Source organism: Phocoena sinus, chromosome 17 (genome assembly GCF_008692025.1).
Source record: "Phocoena sinus isolate mPhoSin1 chromosome 17, mPhoSin1.pri, whole genome shotgun sequence".
Lineage (NCBI taxonomy): Eukaryota > Metazoa > Chordata > Mammalia > Artiodactyla > Phocoenidae > Phocoena > Phocoena sinus.
Window position 1 is genome coordinate 53,977,589 of NC_045779.1, and position 21,873 is coordinate 53,999,461.

The following is a 21,873-nucleotide window of genomic DNA, read 5'->3' on the forward strand; positions in this document are numbered from 1 at the left end:
AAGAACAAATGAACAGAGATTAACAACACAATAACTGAAATGAAAAATACAGTAGAAGGAATCAATAACAGAATAACTGAGGCAGAAGAACGAATAAATGAGCTGGAAGACAAAATGGTGGAAATAATTCCTGATGAGCAGAATGAAGAAAAAAAGAATGAAAAGAATTGAAGACAATCTCCGAGACTTCTGGGACAACACTGAATGCACCAATATTCGAATTATAGGGGTAGCATAAGAAGAAGAGAAAAATAAAGGGTCTGAGGAAATATTTGAAGAGATTATAGTCTAAAACATTCCTAGCATGGGAAAGGAAATAGTCACCCAAGTCCAGGAAGCACAGAGAGCCCCATACAGGATAAACCCTAGGAAAAACATACCAAGACACATATTAATCAAACTAACAAAAATTAAGTTCAAAGAAAAAATATTAAAAGCAGCAAGGGAAAAACAAAAAATAACATACAAAGGAATCCCCATAAGGCTATCAGCTGAGTTTTCAGCAGGAACTCTGCAGGCCAGAAGGGAGTGGAAGGATATAAAGTGATGAAAGACAAAAACCTACAACCAAGATTACTCTACCCAGCAAGGATCTCTTTCAGATTCAATGGAGAAGTCAAAAGCTTTTCAGACAAGCAAAAGCTAAGAGAATCCAACACCACCAACCCAGCTTTATAACAAATGCTAAAGAAACTTCTCTAGGTGGGAAACACAAGTAAAGAAAAACACCCACAAAAACAAACCCAAAGCAATTAAGAAAATGGTAATAGGAACATACATATCGATAATAACCTTGAATGTAAATGGATTAAATGCCCCAACCAAAAGACACAGACTGGCTGAATGGATACGAAAGCAAGACCCATATATATGCTGTCTACAAGAGACCCACTTCAGACCTAGGGAGACATACAGACTGAAAGTGAGGGGATGGAAAAAGATATTCCATGCAAATGGAAATCAAAAGAAAGGTGTAGTAGCAATATTTGTGTCAGATAAAATAGACTTTAAAATAAAGACTGTTACAAGAGATAAGGAGGTACACTACATAATGATCAAAGGATCAATCCAAGAAGAAAATATAACAATTATAAATGTTTATGCACCCAACATAGGAGACTTCAATAAATAAGGCAAATGTAAACAACCATGAAAGGAGAAATCGACGGTAACACAATAATAGTAAGGGACTTGCAAACCCCACTTACACCAATGGGCAGATCATCCAAAGAGAAAATAAATAAGGTAACACAAGTTTTAAATGACATATTAAACAAGATGGACTTAATTGATATTTATAGGACATTCCATCCAAAAACAACAGAATACACTTTCTTCTCAAGTGCACATGAAACAATCTCCAGGATAGATCACATCTTGGGTCACAAATCAAGCCTCAGAAAATTTAAGAAAATTGAAATCGTATCAAGCATCTTTTCTGACCAAAACGCTATGAGATTGGAAATCAATTACAGGAAAAAAAGATGGTAAAAAACACAAATACATGGAGGTTAAACAGTGAGCTACTAAATAACCAAGAGATCACTGAAGAATCAAAGAAGAAATTAAAAATACATGGAAACAAGTCACAACGAAAACATGACGACCCAAAACCTATGGGAATCAGCAAAGCAGTTCTAAGAGGGAAGTTTATAGCAATTCAATCTCACCTCAAGAAACAAGAAAAATATCGAATAAACAACCTACCCCAAATTTAAAACAACTAGAGACAGAAGAACAAAGAAAACCCAAACTCAGTAGAAGGAAAGAAATCATAAAGATCTGAGCAGAAATAAATTAAATAGAAATGAAGAAAGCAATAGCAAAGATCAATAAAACTAAAAGCTGGTTCTTTGAGAAGATAAACAAAATTGATAAACCCTTAGCCAGACTCACCAAGAAGAAAAGGGAGAAGATGCAAATCAATAAAATTAGAAATGAAAAAGGAGAAATCACAACTGACACTGAAGATATACAAAGGATTATAAGAGACTCCTAAAAAAAACTATATGCCAAAAAAATGGACAACCACAAAGAAATGGACAATTTTCCAAGATTGAACCAGGAAGAATTAGAAAATATAAACAGACCTATCACAAGTAATGAAATTGAAACCATAATTAAAAATCTTTCAACAAACAAAAGCTCAGGACCAGATGGCTTCACAGGTGAATTCTATCAAATATTTAGAGAAGAGTTAACAATGATCCTTCTCAAACTCTTCCAAAAAATTTCAGAGGGAGAAACACTCCCAAATTCATTCTATGAAGCCACTATTCCACTGATACCAAAACTAGAAAAAGATATCACAAAAAAAGAAAATAATAGACCAATATCACTGATGAACAGAGATGCAAAAATCCTGAACAAAATACAGCAAACAGAATCCAACAACAATCATACACTATGATCAAGTGGGATTTATCCCAGGGATGCAAGGATTATTCTGTATATGCAAATTAATCAATGTGATACACCACATTAACAAATTAAGGAATAAAAACTATATGATCATCTCAATAGATGCAGAAAAGGCTTCTGAAAAAATTCAATACTGATTTGTGATAAAAACTCTCCAGAAAATGGGCATAGAGGGAACCTACCTCAACATAATAAAGGCCATATATGACAAACCCACAGCAAACATCATACTCAATGGTGAAAAACTGAAAGCATTTCCACTAAGATCAGGAACAAGACAAGGATGTCCAGTCTCACCACTCTTATTCAACATAGTTTTGGAAGTCCTAGCCACAGCAATCAGAGAAGAAAAAGAAATAAAAGGAATATAAATTGGAAAAGAACAGGTAGAACAGTCACTGTTTGCTGATGACATGATACTGTACATAGAAAATCCTGACTATGCCACCAGAAAACTACTAGAACTAATCAATGAATTTGGTAAGGTTGCAGTATTCAAAATTAATGCAAACAAACCTCTGGCATTCCTATACACCAATAATGAAAAATCAGAAAGAGAAATTAAGGAAACACTTCAATTTACCATTGCAACAAAAAGAATAAAATACCTTGGAATAAACCTGCCTAAGGAGGCGAAAGACTTGTACTCAGAAAACTATAAAACACTGATGAAAGAAATCAAATATGATATAAACAGATGGAGAAATATATCATGTTCTTGGATTGGAAGAATCAATATTGTGAAAATGACTATATTACGCAAAGCAATCTACAGATTCAATGCAATCCCTATCAAGCTACCAATTGCACTCTTCAAAGAATTAGAACAAAAAATTTTACAATTCATATGGAAACACAAAAGACCCTGAATAGTTAAGGCAAACTTGAGAAAGAAAAACAGCTTGAGGAATCAGGCTCCCCAACTTCAAAATACACCACAAAGCTACAGTAATCAAGACAGTATGGTACTGGCACAAAAACAGAAATATAGATCAATGGTACAGGATAGAATGCCCAGAGATAAACGTATGCACATATAATCACCTAATTTATGGCAAAGGAGGGAAGAACACACAATGGAGAAAAGACAGCCTCTTCAATAAGTGGTGCTGGGAAAACTGGAGAGCTACATGTAAAAGAACGAAATTAGAACACTCCCTAACACCATACACAAAAATAAACTACAAATGGATTAAACACTTAAATGTAAGACCAGACACTATAAAACTCTTAGAGGAAAACACAGGAAAAACACTCTTTGACATAAAACAGCAAGATTTTTTTTACCCACCTCCTAGAGTAACGGAAATAAAAACAAAAATAAACAAATGGGACTTTATTAAACTTAAAAGCTTTTGCACAGCTAAGGAAACCATAAACAAGACAAAAAGACAACCCTCAGAATGTGAGAAAATACTTGCAAATAAAACAACAAAGGATTATTCTCCAAAATATACAAATAGCTCATGGAGCTCCATATGAAAAAAAAACAAACAATCCACTGAAAAATTGGGCGGAAGACCCAAAAAGACATTTCACCAAGGAAGACATACAGATGGCCAAGAGGCACATGAAATGATGTTCAACATCACTAATTACTAGAGAAATGCAAATCAAAACTACAATGAGGTATCACCTCATGCCAGTCAGAATGGCCATGATCAAAAAATCTAGAAACAATAAATGCTAGAAAGGGTGTGGAGAAAAGGGAACCCTCCTGCACTGTTGGTGGGAATGTAAATTGATACAACCACTATGGAAAACAGTATGGAGGTTCCTTAAAAAACTAAAATTAGAACTACCATATGACTCAGCAATCCCACTACTGGGCATATAATACACCCTGAGAAAACCATAATTCAAAAAGAGACATATACCACAATGTTCTTTGCAGCACTATTTACAATAGCCAGGACATGGAACCAACCTAAGTGTCCATCCACAGATTAATGGATAAAGAACATGTGGCACGTATTTACAATGGAATACTACTCAGCCATAAAAAGGAATGAAATTGAGCTATTTGTAGTGAGGTGGATGGATCTAGAGACTGTCATACAGAGTGAAGTAAGTCAGGAAGAGAAAAACAAATACTGTATGCTAACGCATATATATAGAATCTAAAAAAAAAAGAAATGGTACTGATGAACCTAGTTGCAGGGCAGGAATAAAGAGGTAGACATAGAGAATGGACTTGAGGACATGGGGTGGGAGGGGGAAGCTGGGGCGAAGTGAGAGTAGCATCCACATATATACACTACCGAATGTAAAATAGTTGGCTGGTGGGAAGCAGCAGCATAGCATAGGGAGATCAGCTTGGTGCTTTGCGATGACCTAGAGGGGTGGGATAGGGAAGATGGGAGGGAACCTCAAGAGGGAGGGGATATGACGACATGTGTATGCATATGGCTGATTCACTTTGTTGTGCAACAGAAACTAACACAGTATTGTGAAGCAATTATACTCCAATAAAGATCTATTTAAAAAAAATAAATAGAATAAAGAACTAGTGAAAAAAATAATATAAAATTCAGTGTAATTCTCAAATAATATCTAGTGATCCTTGTAATACATTGTGGCACATGTCAAAAATATTAATACAGCATTATATCAATAACAGTAACAAATGCTATATCCTTTAGGATTTTATTATGGAAATAGTGAATCTTTTTTCAAGGGCACATTGCCTGAGAAATGTAGTTAATAAAGTTCAGACTCTAGTTTTACCTCATTCAAATAAGAATATTGCCCTGAGAGGTTGAGGGAATTTGACGGCATAGAAATGAAGATGAAGTCAGGTTCATCAAGCCCTGTGCACTTGCTAGAGAAGGACCACATAGATAGCTCTGAGTCCTCCAGCAGCAAAAAAGAAACTCAGTCAGTTCCCCAACTATTTTCGAAATAATTAGGTTCCTTGGGAACACGGTTAATTTTGAACCAAGAGGTTACAGAAATGATTCCTATTTTATGTAAAGGATGATGTGTGATATGCTGCTCTTAAATTATGTATGCAAGCATAATACAAACTGTAATCATTTTAGACCCATGTAGTTGGATGTTACAATGTCTATTTTAACTACTCTTAAATTTCCTTTTGTGTATATACTTTTATTCAGCAAATATTTATTGTGCTCTTACTCTTCTAGGCACTTGAGATACCTCAATGAACAACACAAAGATGACTGCTCTGGGGGAGCTCACATCCAAATGTATCACATACTCGTAAATCAACTATACCTCAATAAAAAATAATTTAATTTATTTATATATATATAAAATTTAATTATATAATAATATTACAATTATTATAATTTAATTATAATAAAATACTTTTAATTTAAAATTTAAAAACAACAAAAATATCACATACTCATTAAATTCTTAATAGTTAGGGCAGATACATAATCAAAGTTTAAGTTAATTTTGATTAAATATTACAGTCATTGGAACTGCATTGTTTGTATAAAATATCATCATAACTTTAAATATTTAATTTTAAATCTTAGACTTTTAAGATCTGAAATAGTATAGTAGAAATAGCTAAACTGCACTAAATATTTACTAATGATATACATCACGATAAATATTTTACATTCATTTTATCATATAAAGTTCAAAACAACTTATCTGAGAGGTACTATTACTAACACCATTATGAAAATGAAGAAATGGACTTGTGCCCTAGGCCACTTAAGACTGAACATAGAGAATCAGCATTTAAGCCTAGGTCTCCCAGCTGTATATTTCAAAGGGATGAAAATCATGCTCAAGGTCATGCAGCAGTTTTATACTAGAAATAGGCCTAATATGATTGTCAAATTATTTATTTTATATTCTCATAGCAATAGAATGGTATCAAGGAAGGTTATGTTATTCCTTCATTATAAAGTAAAAGAAAATAACTTTACATATAGTAGATGAGTACCACAATATATCTTTTCAATATATTCATTCTGGTATAAAAGCTGAGATAAATCTTGCCTATCCACCATGCCTTGCTTGGCTGCCTTGCCTTGACTTGCTTAATTTGACTGTGTATTAAAATTAATTCAATCCTTTTTTCATGGTTAGAATTTGTAAGGCCTCAGAAAGACATCATTTCCCCCTATATAGTTGACTGAAAATAGCATTATTTAAAACTCTTCCTAACTGAAGCTTGCTTTGATTTAGGTTCCCTTTTTTTCTAAAACACAATATAGAAAATGCTTAGAGTTAGATCGTTAATAGCTGTTTGGAGGCTAAAAAGCTTTCATATTTTTATTATTCCTCTCACCTTGGTATACAATGTGGAACCCTTGTTTGTTTTGTGAATAGTCACTGTGAAAATACAAGCTGGTTTCATGGGTCGTGCTAAATAGGGAAGATGATATTTGAGGACCACTAAGTCGGCCAATAACAGTACTAGTTTCTGCAGATCCACTTCTTACTTCCAAATAATCATGTATGGTTTCTGTAGAAAAATTTACAAACTGCAGATGCACACCTAAGGAAGAAAAACAAACATAATGCTACTCTATTTTTTTTACCAAATTAAATGCACACAAATACACAAACACATGCTCGCATTAATGTGCTTAAGATACGTTTCCATTTAAGTTGAGAGGCATACTCTCAAGATCTGGGCCATGGGTCTGCTGTCTGCCCAGGGCAATTAGCTGTGCTATAGTTGAAAGTAACAGAATACTGTTCTCAAATGCCCATTATTTGTCACATGGGAAAATCTCATTTTTACTACATTGTCACCATAGCAAAACTAATCAAGAAAGTGGCTTTCTTGCTCTTTAATACCATTTAAAACTGTATCAACCAATTTTTAAAGATGAAAAGCCACTCAATAATTTGTATTTTGTAAAAGGGCAATTTGAAGCCAAAATATGATTGCAAAGTTTTATATATTAACATAATCAGATTTCATGACTGTGTTAGAAATTAGTCATATACAGGGGATAAATTAACTTCTCCAAAATATCATTTTTAAACATGTAATTTTCAGCGTGCTCTTTTAGTATTTTCTCATCAGAAGAAAAAGCCAAATTTTATGTAATATTCCCAATAAAATCTAGGGGTTATTGCTATATGCTATCATATTACAAAATAGTCTTAATATCTTTATAAACATAACTGGAATATGAGATAGTTAAATATCTCTGGGATGGAAAAAAATAAAACCTTTATTGAGGTATGTTTCCTTAATTCAATTAATATTTGATTTTTACTGAATTTGATGTTTTTTTCCTACAACTACCATTCTGCAAATTGTTAGTAATAAAATCTGACATTTGTTTTCTTTTTGCTAGGCACTGTTTTAAGTTTTTATACATGCTAACTTATTTAATGCTTATAGTTACGAGAATGAGGAAACTGAGGCACAGAGAAGCTAAATAATATGCTGTTTACACAACATCCTAAAAAAGGTGAAATTCAAATGCAGACATTCTGGCTCCTGAGCTCTTGCTCTTAATAACTAGTGAGGTTCTCAAGTGAAGTCATATTTTGTTCCTGGAAAAAGAGTTCCATGGAAATTTGCTGTTACATTGAAAAAGAGTTCCATGAACAAATAAATTTGGGAATTACTGAAAATATGCTTTAAAATATTAAATACATTCCTGGACAATCAGACAATCTTCTTAAAACTTTGAATGTACTATCTTAATATGTGAGGCTACAAGAACTGCATATTTTTCTAAAATTTTCCTGAGCCCCTTTTCACAAATTATGTTGTCCATAATTGTTTCACAGGCAAGAGAAAATACTTCTTTAACTGTTGATGTGTATTCAATTTTCTTTTAAACATTTATAAATTATCTATTCAAATACATTAGAAGCAATATTTGATTTAGCCAAAACTCAAAGAAAACAGTGGGATTATTTAAATGTAACCAAATCAGAAATGGTCTCATGTTTTCATTTCTAAAATAGAGAGAGATACATATTCTTTTTAATTTTTAATAAACTTGGTTTTTAAAATCAATGAAGTATCAGCAAGAGCTAAGTTGAAGGTGATATAATGACACTATTGCAAATACACGTAATAATTTATTTTAAAATAATTCACTTAGCTCCATAAGTGACATGGGATGAGCCCTCTTAAGTGGCTAGTAAAAGACATAAGGATAACCATACTGTTTCAAATCTATTATTCATTTATTCTCTTTCAATCAAAGGGTATAGAATTTGACTACAACTTCAAATTAAGGGTATTCCCATGTTGTAGCCAGAATAATTCTCATTAGAAAGCCCCCCAGCATTCTTCTCTCAGTGGCCTACTGGTCTCCCAAAACCTCAGGCCAGTCATATAGTGTTCAAGTTTGTTGAATTTCTTTAGCTTTCTTATCTGCATTTTTCCACGTGGCAGTCTGTTTACCTAGAATTTCTTTCCTGTTCCTCACAAGCTGACCCTCTTTTATGGGCTTACTCTTACTTATATTTAAAGCCACAGTTCACACATCACTTCCTCTGATAAACCTTTTTTGCATTTCTTGGACTAGGCTGGATGCCTGTGTACAATCCTGTACCCTTTATTATACTTCACTGCAATAACATATTTGACTATTTGTCTCCTCATTGTGACTGTAACTTAACTGGGAAAAGGTACAAAGTCTGTTTTACTACGCATTTTATCCCTAGCACCTAGCACAATACCTGGAGTATAATGTGTACATGCTCAGTACAGAACTGTCAAAACTATGAGTTTCTGTGAATTTATGTAAAACATTTCAACATGAATTTTCATTCTGAGGCTATAGATGCTTTTGGGTAAATGAGGTACCTAAATTTAGTCCTCAATAAGTGAGATAGTACAGACTATCTTAATTGCTCTAAATCCACCAGGTTTGTATTTCAAAGAGTATCTACTCATCTTATTCTTCTGTGATTTAATGAATAAGTCTACCCTCAATCTAACACTTCTATTTATGCATTTACAGACTAATGGGATATAAAAAAGCTGCAAAAGAATACGTTAGTGACACAAGAGGGAAAATAATTTATTAAATGTAATATATATATAATGCAATATATCCAAACACTGGCAATTGTAATATTAGAATTAGAAAGGTATTACATCTACACAGGTATTTAAATCTAACAGTAGAAAAATTGTACTAATACTTTTCAAATGTAAATCTTATTTATTTACAATGGCAACTGGATTCAATAGATTACCAGAAAATAATTTATCTATGTACTGCTTGGTTTCAACAAGTAGAAAAGAGTTACAGAAACAATTATACATGAAAATCATGTTGAACTTAATCATTGCCACACACATCTAACTTAGGCTATATCTGTACATATTGACTGGAAAGTATCATAAACTGTATCTATTTATCATCTATGTATGAAATTTTAAAAAGGCCATATTCTTTCAATTATCCAAGTACTCCAAGTGAAATGTATATAATCCCAAAGTAAACTATAATTTGTGAATATTTCATAAGTTCTTATTAGACTTTGTTATTTCTTCTTAAGGATGCATTAATGATATAAAAATACTCTTTCACGTGTTTTTAATATACATACCAAAACCTATGGGCAGCTTGATTGTCCACGTGCAATCTAAACTGCTGGGGTAGTTTCCAGGAAACCCAGGGCTGAGGATCACACCACTGAAATCTGACATAGAACCACCACACTGCGCTGCAAGAGAATAGAGGTCCCACTTAAGCCAAAGTGCTTTATTGTATTAAAAACAGACTGAAATTATTTCAAGTCTGAATCAAGTGTCTGAGTTAAAACTGGTATAAATTTGAATATTGTCAACTCTCATTCACCATATACTAGTAATCAAATATAATCAATTGACGAGGCATTTTGTAAAATAGCATAAAAGGGTAACATATTTCTTTCCTCAGCAGTAAATACAAGCTAAATCAATTATTGTACAGAAAGGAGTAGCTCATGTGCAGTGAATACAATCAAACAAGGAGCACATATCCTTTTCCATAGCAAGCAGTACATTTCTCATCCTGAAGTACTTCTAGAAATGTTGTGATTCATTCAAAAGCTAATATAATTTATAGTAAAATCAAGCCAGCAACATACTATATTGATGAGGGATTCATTTTCACAATAAATGAATTCATTTTCCTCTTTTTGTGAGGAGGCTGAAAATTTTTAAGAAAAATATTGGTTTCTATCGGTAATATGCAAGGGATTCACAGACCATCAGATATTGTCTCACTTTACCCTAAAATAATCTGGACAAAAAATAGGGAAGTATAAAACAAGTAAAAAGATGAACCCATGTTTGAGAATTTAGGCATAAATGTATGCTTTTTGTAGAATCCGAATTATACTGATTTACAATTGATAAGCTAACCATAAATTATAAGAACAAATAATTACCCAAGTTTTAACTTTTACATGATTAGATAGAACTATTTAACATGTATTAATAGGCCAATTGCATTTTAGAAGCTAATTCTTTCCTCTAAGTATACATTTTTATCATTTTATCATAGAAGTACTAAAATACACATCTCAATTGAGGGTTGAAGAATCAAATTTCATGACTGCATATCAAGTTTGAAAGTTACCCATACACTTACCTACAATTTCATTCATTTATTTATTGTTATGAAGAGCAACAGATAGATAATCAAACTTCAGGTTATATATCATAAAGGCAAATTCAGTAGAACAATTTATCAATGTTCTATGTGATATCAATAGCCAGTTTGAAAGCTATGTTCAACTATGTGAACTGAATAAATTATGTATAAAGCAGATTTTACTAAGGGGATATATATAACCTTGTAGTTAATGTGCACATAAACCTTTCTTTTGAAGTTGTAATCACCATTGAGATCTAAAGGTACACCTTTATATTTTTCCATCCTTCTCAAATCTCAGTTCATCCATCTTTAAACCAGAACAATTTTCAACATATATAAACCACTAATGTTCACCAATTCATTTTCCTAAAATTTGATTGCCCACATATGTTCATTACACAATCTGATAATTAGGGAGTGGTAGAGAAAATATTTTGGCCAATGAAAAGTACTTTTAAGTTTCTGGCAAGAATGCAATTGTAGGTTTGTTTTGCTTTATTCTGAATTTTGAGTGAAAGAACACAAGGACTCTTTTGCTTTCTTGCCTTCACTATCACAAGTGTTTGAGCTGTTCACTGCCCCTCTAATTCTGCTGTTTTCCATCTCTTTAGAAATGAGCCGAAAATCCTGGCCTCTGCATTGTCCACCTTTCTAGAGTGTAAATCCCAAAATCAGAGAAGAAAGAAGGAAAGAATAAAAAGTAAACAGATAATGAAAGAAAAGAAAAAGAATAACACACCATAAAGGACAAGAAGAAAAATCCAAAAAGTGCATCTGCCTTCAGCTCCGTACTCATGTCTATTTTCTCAGAGACTCTGCAATTTCATGCACCCCTAGGCCTTGATAGAGAATGCTGTGTTTCACCAGAAGTTTCACAGTAGACTTTTTTGAGGCCCATTATACTGTTTTTCTTAAGGACACAACCATAGCATAGTCCTCCGAGATAAAATCATCTTTGATTCTTCCTTCAGATTTGTCTCTATTATGTAAAAATCTCAAGTGACTTTTCTTTCCTTCTATCAAAATATCTGGCAGACTGTTTATTTTCCAGTTCATGAGACTGTAACCTTGATACCCGATGACTAGAGTTTTAAGGCATTCTCTGAATCAGCCTCCTGCCTTCAGTTTCTCCTTATGATATGGCCATGATGTCAATTTAGACACTTTGTCTATCAAATATAGTACAAGTTTACTGTCCAAAATTTATAAAATACCAAAAAAAAAAATGAATACAAAAGAAATGAGTGCTCTGGAATTCCACTACCCATAGATAGCCTGTCTACCTTTATATTCTCTTATTTCTCTGCAGAAAAATACATATGCATGTATATGTGTTTATATGCTTACATATATAATGAAAATAGGATCATACTGTGAATCACTTTAAGCCTTGTTATATTTTACTATATATTATAAACTTTGAGTTATTAAATATTCCATTATAATGTTCACTTCCTTTTTCCCCATTATTGGACCCTTAAGTTATTGCATATTTTCACTATAATAACTAATGCTATGAATGCCCTGTGTATTTCAGGTTCAGTGCTAAATACTTTTATGCATTCTCTCATTTAATTCTCACGATGGGCCTAGGAGGTGGACATTACTATCCCATTCAACAGATGAGCAAACAGAATAATACATTTGTCATACACAGCTATTGTACCTTAGCTGAAAATCAAATGAAGATATATTGGACATCAAAATATAAGTATTTAATACAGTTTCATACAAATTTATCCTATATAATGTAAATTTTCCAGTTTAATTTTATTAAAATATCACTTCCATCTAGTACTTCCCTTGTTAACGATATACAATGGAATACAGGCAATCAAAACGTAGTATTTTACCTAAAAACTGAGCAATTTGTTAACAGTAATAATTGGTGCTAGTAATATAGCAAGATGGAAATTGTCATATCATAATTGAGTGGTATTTAAATTGATACAACCTTCTGAAAGCAATTTGGAAATATTAAAGCTTTTAAGTAGTTATATGCAATGACAGGAAAGCACATGAAAAACACTTATAAATAAAGAAATGTGTATAAATGTGTAAATGTGTACCAAATGTGTATAAATGTATATCAAAAAGACAAAAAACTAAGCTAACAAAAGAGAGTAACTATACAAATTAGACTATGCTATGTGCCATAAAGCCATTTTAAAAAATCAAATTTTTAAAAACATGTTATGGGGCTTCCCTGGTGGCGCAGTGGTTGAGAGTCCGCCTGCCGATGCAGGGGACACGGGTTCGTGCCCCGGTCCGGGAGGATCCCACATGCCGCGGAGCGGCTGGGCCCGTGAGCCATGGCCACTGAGCCTGCGCGTCCGGAGCCTGTGCTCCGCAACGGGAGAGGCCACGGCAGTGAGAGGCCCGCGTACCGCAAAAAAAAAAAAAAAAAAAAAAAAAAAAAAAAAAAAAAAAAAAAAAATTAAAAAACATGTTATGGCATGGGAAATTCTTCTAAGTGAATGTCAAGAAGGAAAACATTATAAAAAATATACATACTGTAGAATCCCAAAACTTTAATTTGTTCATTAAACAATATTTATTGGATGCCTACTTAAGATAATAATTGTTCTTGGCACTGGGGATACAGTAATGAACAAAAGACCAAAACTCTGCTCTTATATCAGCAGAATATATATAGTAATTATTTTGTCCTTTGTACTCTTTTATATTCTCAATTTTTATACTTAATTGGATATACACACACATACAGACCCCACATACATAACACACACACACATAAATGGCATTATCTGTATATATAAATGTTTATAATAGGCATTATATGTATACATACAATTTTATAACTGGCATTATATGCATAAATGATAATACCTGAAGAAATATATCATTCAAAAAATGTCATCCAATCTAAAGTCTGAATGCTTTTAATATCTTTTGCCAATTAAACACATCTTTACTCTTAAACATTATTTTCCAGTACTCTCCAACAAAAATTGCACACATGGTACAGAGGCATTATGGACTGAATTGTGTCTCCCCCCTATATTCATATGTTAAAGCCCTAACTCCCAAATGCGACTGTATTTGGAAATGAGACACCTTCTTTAAAGAAGGTAATTAAGGTTAAATGAAGTCATAAGGGTGGAGCTCTAATCTAATGGTATTGGTGTCCTTATAAGAAGAGAAAGAGATAGGAGAGCTCCTTCACAGAGAAAAGACTATGTGAAGATGTAGGGAGAAGATAGTCTTCTACAAGCCAAGGAAAGAAGCTCTCGGAAGAAAACAACGCTGCCAGCTCCTTGATCTTGAAGTTCTAGCTTCTAAAGCTGTGACAAAATAAATTCCCGTTGTTGAAGCCATCCAGTCTGTAGTGTTACGGCAGCCCAAGCAAACTAATATAATACAGGTTTGTTCACTGTACATTGGTAGGGTATACAAGTCACACCAATTCTCTTGTTTTTGCCCTTTTTCCTACTCAGAAAGGGTAGTCTTCTTCATTCATTTATCTTAATTACACCTATCATCCAAAACTCTTTGTAAATTTTATGGACTGAATATATTTCCCAATGACTTCAATCAATACCAATCTCATCTTTCTTGAATTCTATCACATAGTCAATGGTATTATTTGACACTAAATTATTATTTCATTTCTTTTATTTCTACAACTCTAAATGGTAAACAAATGTTTTAATTATGGAGACCATACCTCAAACTTTTTTTTTTCCTACTCTATAGAGCCCAGTATATTAATGGCTGCATACAGACACCAGAAATGAAAAAGAGAAAAAAAATTAAGGTGGATAGAAATAATTGGAAGCTGCATTAAATTAGGACAAAAATTTGGGCCCATACTTTCAAAGCCCCAAGTGTTCTTTTGATACATCCTATATCTCAATTGCCTGTTACCAATGAAGACATCTCATGGGGTGTCATGCTCCCTTTGGTAGACTCCAGCTTCCTTATCTATTTTGGCTCAATAGTAAGCAATAGTATATTTTCCTGATCTATGAGTACTTCTACTACATCATATTGAGAAAACTCTCTGGGAATCAAAAAACTTAATAACTTTTCTCAATTTGTATTTTTAAGTCATCCATTGATATTAAAGTTTGGGGCAAAAAAAAAGTAAAAATTTAAAATTAAAAAAGAAAAAAAATGTGAAGCACTTATCTCAAAATATAATTTCCATAAAACCTGACAAAAGGTAAACTATATGTTTGAACAACAACATATATAAGGTGTACCTTTAAAATTTGATACAGCTAATAAATGATTTATAGTTCTTTAACTTACCCAAACAAATTGGGATTGGGTAATTCCATCTTCTCACAGGCCCAGGCATGCATGTAATATGAGAATGACCCTACATAAACAAGACAATGCAGTTCAGCACACATTTTTAAAAGTGTAAATATAACAATAGGATAGTGAATGATAATTATGAAAACAAACAATAATATATTACATTTTAATATTTTTCAACATTACTGGAAATATTAGTGTGACTTAAAACAAGAAAGGTAATTATATACACTTGTGATAAAATGTAAAAAATAACAAGCTTTTGGTAGAAAAATTAAGACTCTATATCACATTAAAACTGTGGTTTTAACATTGTTCTACCAAAACATTTTCTACTAAGCTACTGCAATAATTATACGAAGGAAATGGCCATATACATAGTGATTTATAATAAATTGCAATAATATTCAAGGTGAGATAGATTAAAAATGATTATAAAATTCTTTCATAAAAAATTGAAAAGTCAACTGAGGTATATTAAATTTTAAAGTCCAGAAAAACTTGATTTCACTTCTGAGACTAATAATTTGGGTTACAAGTTTAAAGACTATAAGTTATTAATTTTTACTTTTCTTTCCTCTAAGGAATTTATTTACTTAACATGTGAAATTCTGTCTCAATTTTTTTTTTAATTTCTTAATAGGTCTATGCTTTAGGGAGATTTTTATGAGGTCATAAATTGAGACCTTCTAAAACACCTACAAAAGAGTATTAATATAAATACGTAAAGTCAGAATATACATTGCAAATCCACAGTTTTAGCAAAACTTATTTGTAGTTGATTTTTACTGATTCGGGGAATTTATTATCATGGAAGTTTCATTTAATGCTTTAAGTATCACTTTCATTTTTATTTCAAATTCTGAAAATCCAGGAGTTCAGTGGTCACATCCAATGTGAACAGAGAGAAAAGTGAACATTTATTTTGATTCAAAAATCATTTTTGGTTATTTGCAAACACAACAAATTTATTCATTCCAGCAATTTCTCTCATGAATATCTCACTGACAAATTGAATAACTTTTGATTTAATGTTAAATTATGCAGCCTGAGATCAATATTGTTTTATAACCTGTGTATTATCAATGATTAGTCTGTTAAAATATTCTGAAAGGGTAATGGAAGTCAAAGCTAAAAGTTTAAAATAGACTTACCTGAAGAGAATAGCCTTGATCACACTGAAAGGATACTACATCACCAACCATGTATCTGTCTCCAATTTTATTCCCACTGCTAGGAGTTTGTGGTTCAGGACAGGAATCCAAACCAATAGCTAAGAATATTTAGTGATAATAATATAAGTAACTTTCAAATGATGAATGCTTAAATCATGCATATTAAATTACCAAAACTGAATATTGGTGTCATTAAAACTAGATTTTACATTGAGACATTAAGAATGTTCTGTGAACAAGATTTAACGGTATATGGTTAGAGCAATGTGCTTTGGAACTCCACCACAGAACTATTTCAATTTTCATGGCACCAATCATTAATTAGCTGTGTGATAATACGTGAATTCTTCTTTAAACTCACAGCTTAAATGTCTCTGTGAAACGAAACTAAAAATTCCTAAAAGAAAATCCCTAAATAAAAATAAGAATAATAATTTATTGTGATAATAAAGTGAAATTATATCTGTAAAACATTCTTAGTAAAATGGCTAAAAAAATATTTGCTATTTTGTCCATATCACCTGGTACTTCTTCTGAGAGGGAGATTATGATATAATTCAAAATACTTCCATTATTTTTACATCAACAACTTATTTTTCAACATAAAAGAATAAAAGCATACAAAAGTAAAAGGTTTTTCTGAAATGATTCATTTAGTTTAGCATTTTTAATTGAAATATAGTTGATTTACAATGTTGTGTTAATTTTTGCTGTACAGAAAAGTGATTCAGTTATATATATATATATATATATATATATATACTATTTTATATCCTTTTCCAGTATGGTTTATCACAGGATACTGAATATAGTTCTCTGTGCTACAGAGTGGGACCTTGTTGTTTATCCATTCTATATAAAATAATTTGGATCTGCAAACCTCAAACTGCCACTCTGTCCCTCTTCCACCCTCCCTCCCCCTTGGTAACCACAAGTCTGTTCTCTATGTCTGTGAGTTTGTTTCTGTTTCATAGATAAGTTCATTTGTGTCCTATTTTAGATTCCACATTTAAGTGGTATCATATGGTATTTGTCTTTCTCTTTCTAACTTACTTCACTTAGTGTGACCATCTCTAAGTCCATCTACATTCCTGCAAATGGCATTATTTCTAGAATGATTCATTTAAAGGAATAAAAATTGTTTGATGTTTTTGCCAAAACATTTTTTCAAACATGTGAATGTATTATTATTTAAAACTTTTTATCTTCAATAAGAGCCAATGTTTATTATCTATTTCTTTGTAGTTCACATTTTGAACTAATCTAATACATATTTGAATGGAGGGAGGAAGCAGTCACCACTCCAAAATCATTATATATATGTGTGAATATATATATTCATTATAAATATTCACACTATATATTTATTAAAAAACATTAAAAACTAAATTCTAAAGTATGACTATATCGTATATATTCCTTCTTTCTTTGACCATGTTATTTCCCTGATAGATGCTATCATACATAACACCACCCTCTCCATCACCTTTGTTGTATTTGACATAAACTAATAATGAATAATTATGTAAGTAGTTGTTCAATGTTTATCCCCTCTGAGAATATAAGTTCCAGAAGGGCAGCTTGAAGCACAGTCTTAAGCAAGGACTCAATAAACATTCGTTGTATAGAGGAATGAATAGTATATAAAAGAAAGTGCATCCCTATTTTATTTCTTAATAAATACAAACGTCTATCTCTGCAAATGGAAGATAGTTTATCTAATAACATAATGGTCAGAGTAGCTAAAAATGATGTCACATTAAAGGATAGAAAATTAAATAAAAGCAGTGACATGATGGAGTTATGGTTAGATCAGAAGTAAGGCAGTAAAGAGGAGGAAGTAAATTGGCCATTTGGGAATGCATTTGAGGCAGTCCTAAAGGAGACAGGGTCATGTGGACTGCAATTCCAATGCCTGGTGCGGCAATTAGCTAGGTCTCTAACATATGTCAAATTCCATATTTCTTGATTTTTTTGTAATCTTGAATTTATAGAACTAGGAAAGATAAGTTACCATTAAGTTGTGACCTACTGTTAAAATTTTAAGGGTTAAATGTCTCACTTCCCTACTAGATTTTGAGATCCAAGAAAGAACTGTCTTATATTTACTTTCATCTCATTCAGCACCCACTAATGGGTCTTACACATTAAATTTATCTGATTTAATAGAGTCCTTTTTAAGAATTACTAATCAAAAACAAGTTATGATGTACGCATATATGTCTTGTCAGTATGATTTCACTTTCCTTCGGTAAGGATTCCTTAGTTTCTTGGGAGTCCTGAACAGTACATTTATTACCCTTCACCATTAAGGCCATTTATGTGGTCATTCTTGCTGAGAAGGCCAAATTTAGTACACATTCATTTCTCTTTTCTTTCTTTCTATCAAGTACTCCATTCAGGGTCATACACACAGAAAACTATTAATATCCATAAGTGGTGATTTCCTCCTCTGGGAGGATAAATAAAACTACGGCACAGGGCTTCCCCGGTGGTGCAGTGGTTGAGAGTCCGCCTGCCAACGCAGGGGGCAGGAGTTTGTTCCCCAGTTCAGGAAGATCCCACATGCCGCGGAGCGGCTAGGCCCGTGAGCCAAGGTCGCTGAGCCTGCGCGTCTGGAGCCTGTGCTCCGCAACGGGAGAGGCCACAACAGTGAGAGAGGCCCGTGTACCACGTACCGCAAAAAACAAAAACAAAACAAAACAAAAAAACTACGGCACAGTGATGCCATACAATATTGAGATATTTTTAAGTGAGATTTTTCCATATTATATACAGACACAGCAAAATATTTATGAAAGAGTTTTGACTTTAAAATGTGATATAAAACTCTATAAACTATGCAATAACAATTTCGTAGGTTAAAAATTCTTATATGCAAATAATCACAGGGAAAAATAACCAAAAGGAAATATGTGAAATATTAGCAGTGGTTATGATTCTTGATATGAGATTATTGGTGATTTTTATGTGTTTTCTTGTATATTCCTACATTTCTGAAATTTTTATAATGGAATGTAAATAATAAAATCACTTATCTATTAGATGAATTAGTATTAGCAGAGAACTTGGGGGTACAAGAATATACTGCTTTCTATTTTTCTAGAAGAGATTGAGTTGGACCTGCTAAGCTGTTTAATATGATTGTCTCAGGGACGAAACCAAGGTAATGAAGTAATAGATAAGAAAGAGAAGTCATGTTGATGACCTCTCTCATTTTTTTGCATTTAATTATTTTACATGCACTGAAGAAAATAAAGCAGAGATATCTGAAAATGCTACCGTTCCTATTTTAAAGTCATTTGTTAATTTACAAAACAGTGATTAAATAGTTTAAAAAATGTCCTCTTTAATAATTATTTTTCATTTCTTTATAAGTAACAATAGCAATAACTTATTCATAGGAATCAACAAAGAAAAGGTATTTGTAAAAGTGCTGCAAAGGATTCTCTCCTACTTAACCAAGCCAATCAGCATATTGAGTCATTTTCATCCTTATGAGTGTAAATTTTGTAAAATTATGTCCTTGGCAATCAAAGATGCTCTCTGAGTGAATTTTTTTAATGGGAATTGGATCAATTAACTAGGTGTTGTAGCCAAAAACAAACAGAAATGAATACAGGGACAAATCTATAAAATTTGCACAGAGTTAATTACACCTGCTGTCAAATTACTGTGGTTAGTTACCCTGGCTGAAAACATTAAAACCTCAGTTCTTTAATTTCCAACATTTATTTATAAACAAAAATTATTCTTTCCAATTCTGACCACAAGGCAACCTGGAGGAGAAAATGGTGTTAATCATATCATTTATATCTGATCATTCTGCATATATATATATAGTATTCCATAATGATTTTAATGAGTCTTTAATGCAATGAGAGAGGGAGACAGGGAGGATAAGAAAGCTAAAATTATTGCTAAGACTCCCAGCAACATTGTTTTGTAAAAGAAAAACCCCTTCATGAATTTGACATGACAACCCATGTATAAATTTATTGAAAATGAAGACCAAAAATACTGGATTTGCATTCACGTGAGAAAAGAACAGGAACTGAACCACGTCTTTGAACAAGAGGTTGTATTCAGTAATAGTGAAGATCTTGTTATTTTAAACATATCACATGTCTTCAATTTAAAATTTTTTCTCTAAATAATGAATACAAACAACCATTATTTCTATGTTTGCACCATATTTAAGTGTTTTTAATATGCTAGAATTATCATTTGGCATTCCATATTTATCATTATAACAGTTTGAGAATAATGTAGAAGTTGGTGATAATCAAAGGGTGAATTCAATATGAGCTGGGCTACTAGTTTCTGGGCTTGTAGAAATCAGCAATGGTAAGCATGCAGACTTTTTTCACCATAATGTACCTTGGATTAATTAATTAATCTACTAAAGAAAATTTGTCAAATACTATTGTTACATGTAATTGAATGTTGATTAAATTCTTTTAGAAGGAACAATTCTGACTTCAGAATTGTTCCTTCAGAACATCAATAGTCACTGATGAGCAGCGGTGTTAAGTTCAGGAACATGTGGTACAGGTTTCTCTCACGTTTACCTTGATCCTTTTATTTACTTACTTTACTTTCGTTTACCTTACTTAACATTTAACTCAGCATTACTCTGAGAAACTAATTGAGTATTCAGTAATAGATACTACTTACCAAATTTTAGCCTACAGATAAGGATAAGTGAAATGATAAAATAAATAGAATCTGGCACGTAGGTACCATTCATTCATTACATAAGTAATTATTGAGTACCTATTGTGTACTCTTATTGTGTTACATACATGCTGGAAAATGCAAAGATCAATTAGCAACATAAGCAGTCACGCTCTGAAGAAACTCTTGGTGGAGCAAGAGAGGGGGTTGGTTTAAAAGATGATTTCAGTGTAGTTGAACAATCACAATATATGAAGGTTGTCTTCTGTTTAAATAATTATTTCACAGAACTAACCTATGTGAATACCAAAACATAATTACATTTTACCAATTCATGATAATGAAGGGGAAGGTGAATATGCTGTCCTGGCATGTTAAATGAATAATGTTTTAAATTATTTTTCCTTGTTTTATGGAAAAAAGGAGGGAGTGTTTTTTGGTAAAACATACTGTAGTGTTTTGGGAAAGGCAGCAAGAAATGAAGCTGCAAAGGGAGGCAGGATGCAGGTTGTGTAAACAGTCTTATAATCTTAACCAGTGTAGAAAGTTGTAGTTTCCTTCTGTGAGTAATGGAGGGAAAATTCAGTTATTAAGAACACAACCTCTGTCCTCTGTGTGCATCCTGGTTTCACTAGTTTCTTGCTTTTTTTTTTTTTAATTTTTATTTTTATAAAGTCTGAGATGATTTCTATGTCTCAGTTCCCTCACCTATAAAATGGATGCAAAAATACCAACCAACTTCATAGGAATATGGTGATGCA

At 32.4% G+C, this 21,873-nt stretch overlaps 1 protein-coding gene across 3 annotated transcripts in view; it reads right to left on the reverse strand.

Moving 5' to 3' along the window:
* The window catches only part of CSMD3 (CUB and Sushi multiple domains 3), a 1,083,470-nt gene that overhangs the window by 111,332 nt on the left and 950,265 nt on the right, over positions 1-21,873 (reverse strand). For all 3 annotated transcript variants that reach the window (XM_032609830.1, XM_032609829.1, XM_032609828.1), the window contains 4 exons: positions 16,415-16,533; positions 15,252-15,321; positions 9,943-10,059; positions 6,695-6,904 (listed from right to left, as the gene is read on the reverse strand). In XM_032609830.1, the coding sequence (XP_032465721.1) occupies positions 6,695-6,904; positions 9,943-10,059; positions 15,252-15,321; positions 16,415-16,533 (516 nt within the window). The remainder of the gene's footprint in view (positions 1-6,694; positions 6,905-9,942; positions 10,060-15,251; positions 15,322-16,414; positions 16,534-21,873) is intronic.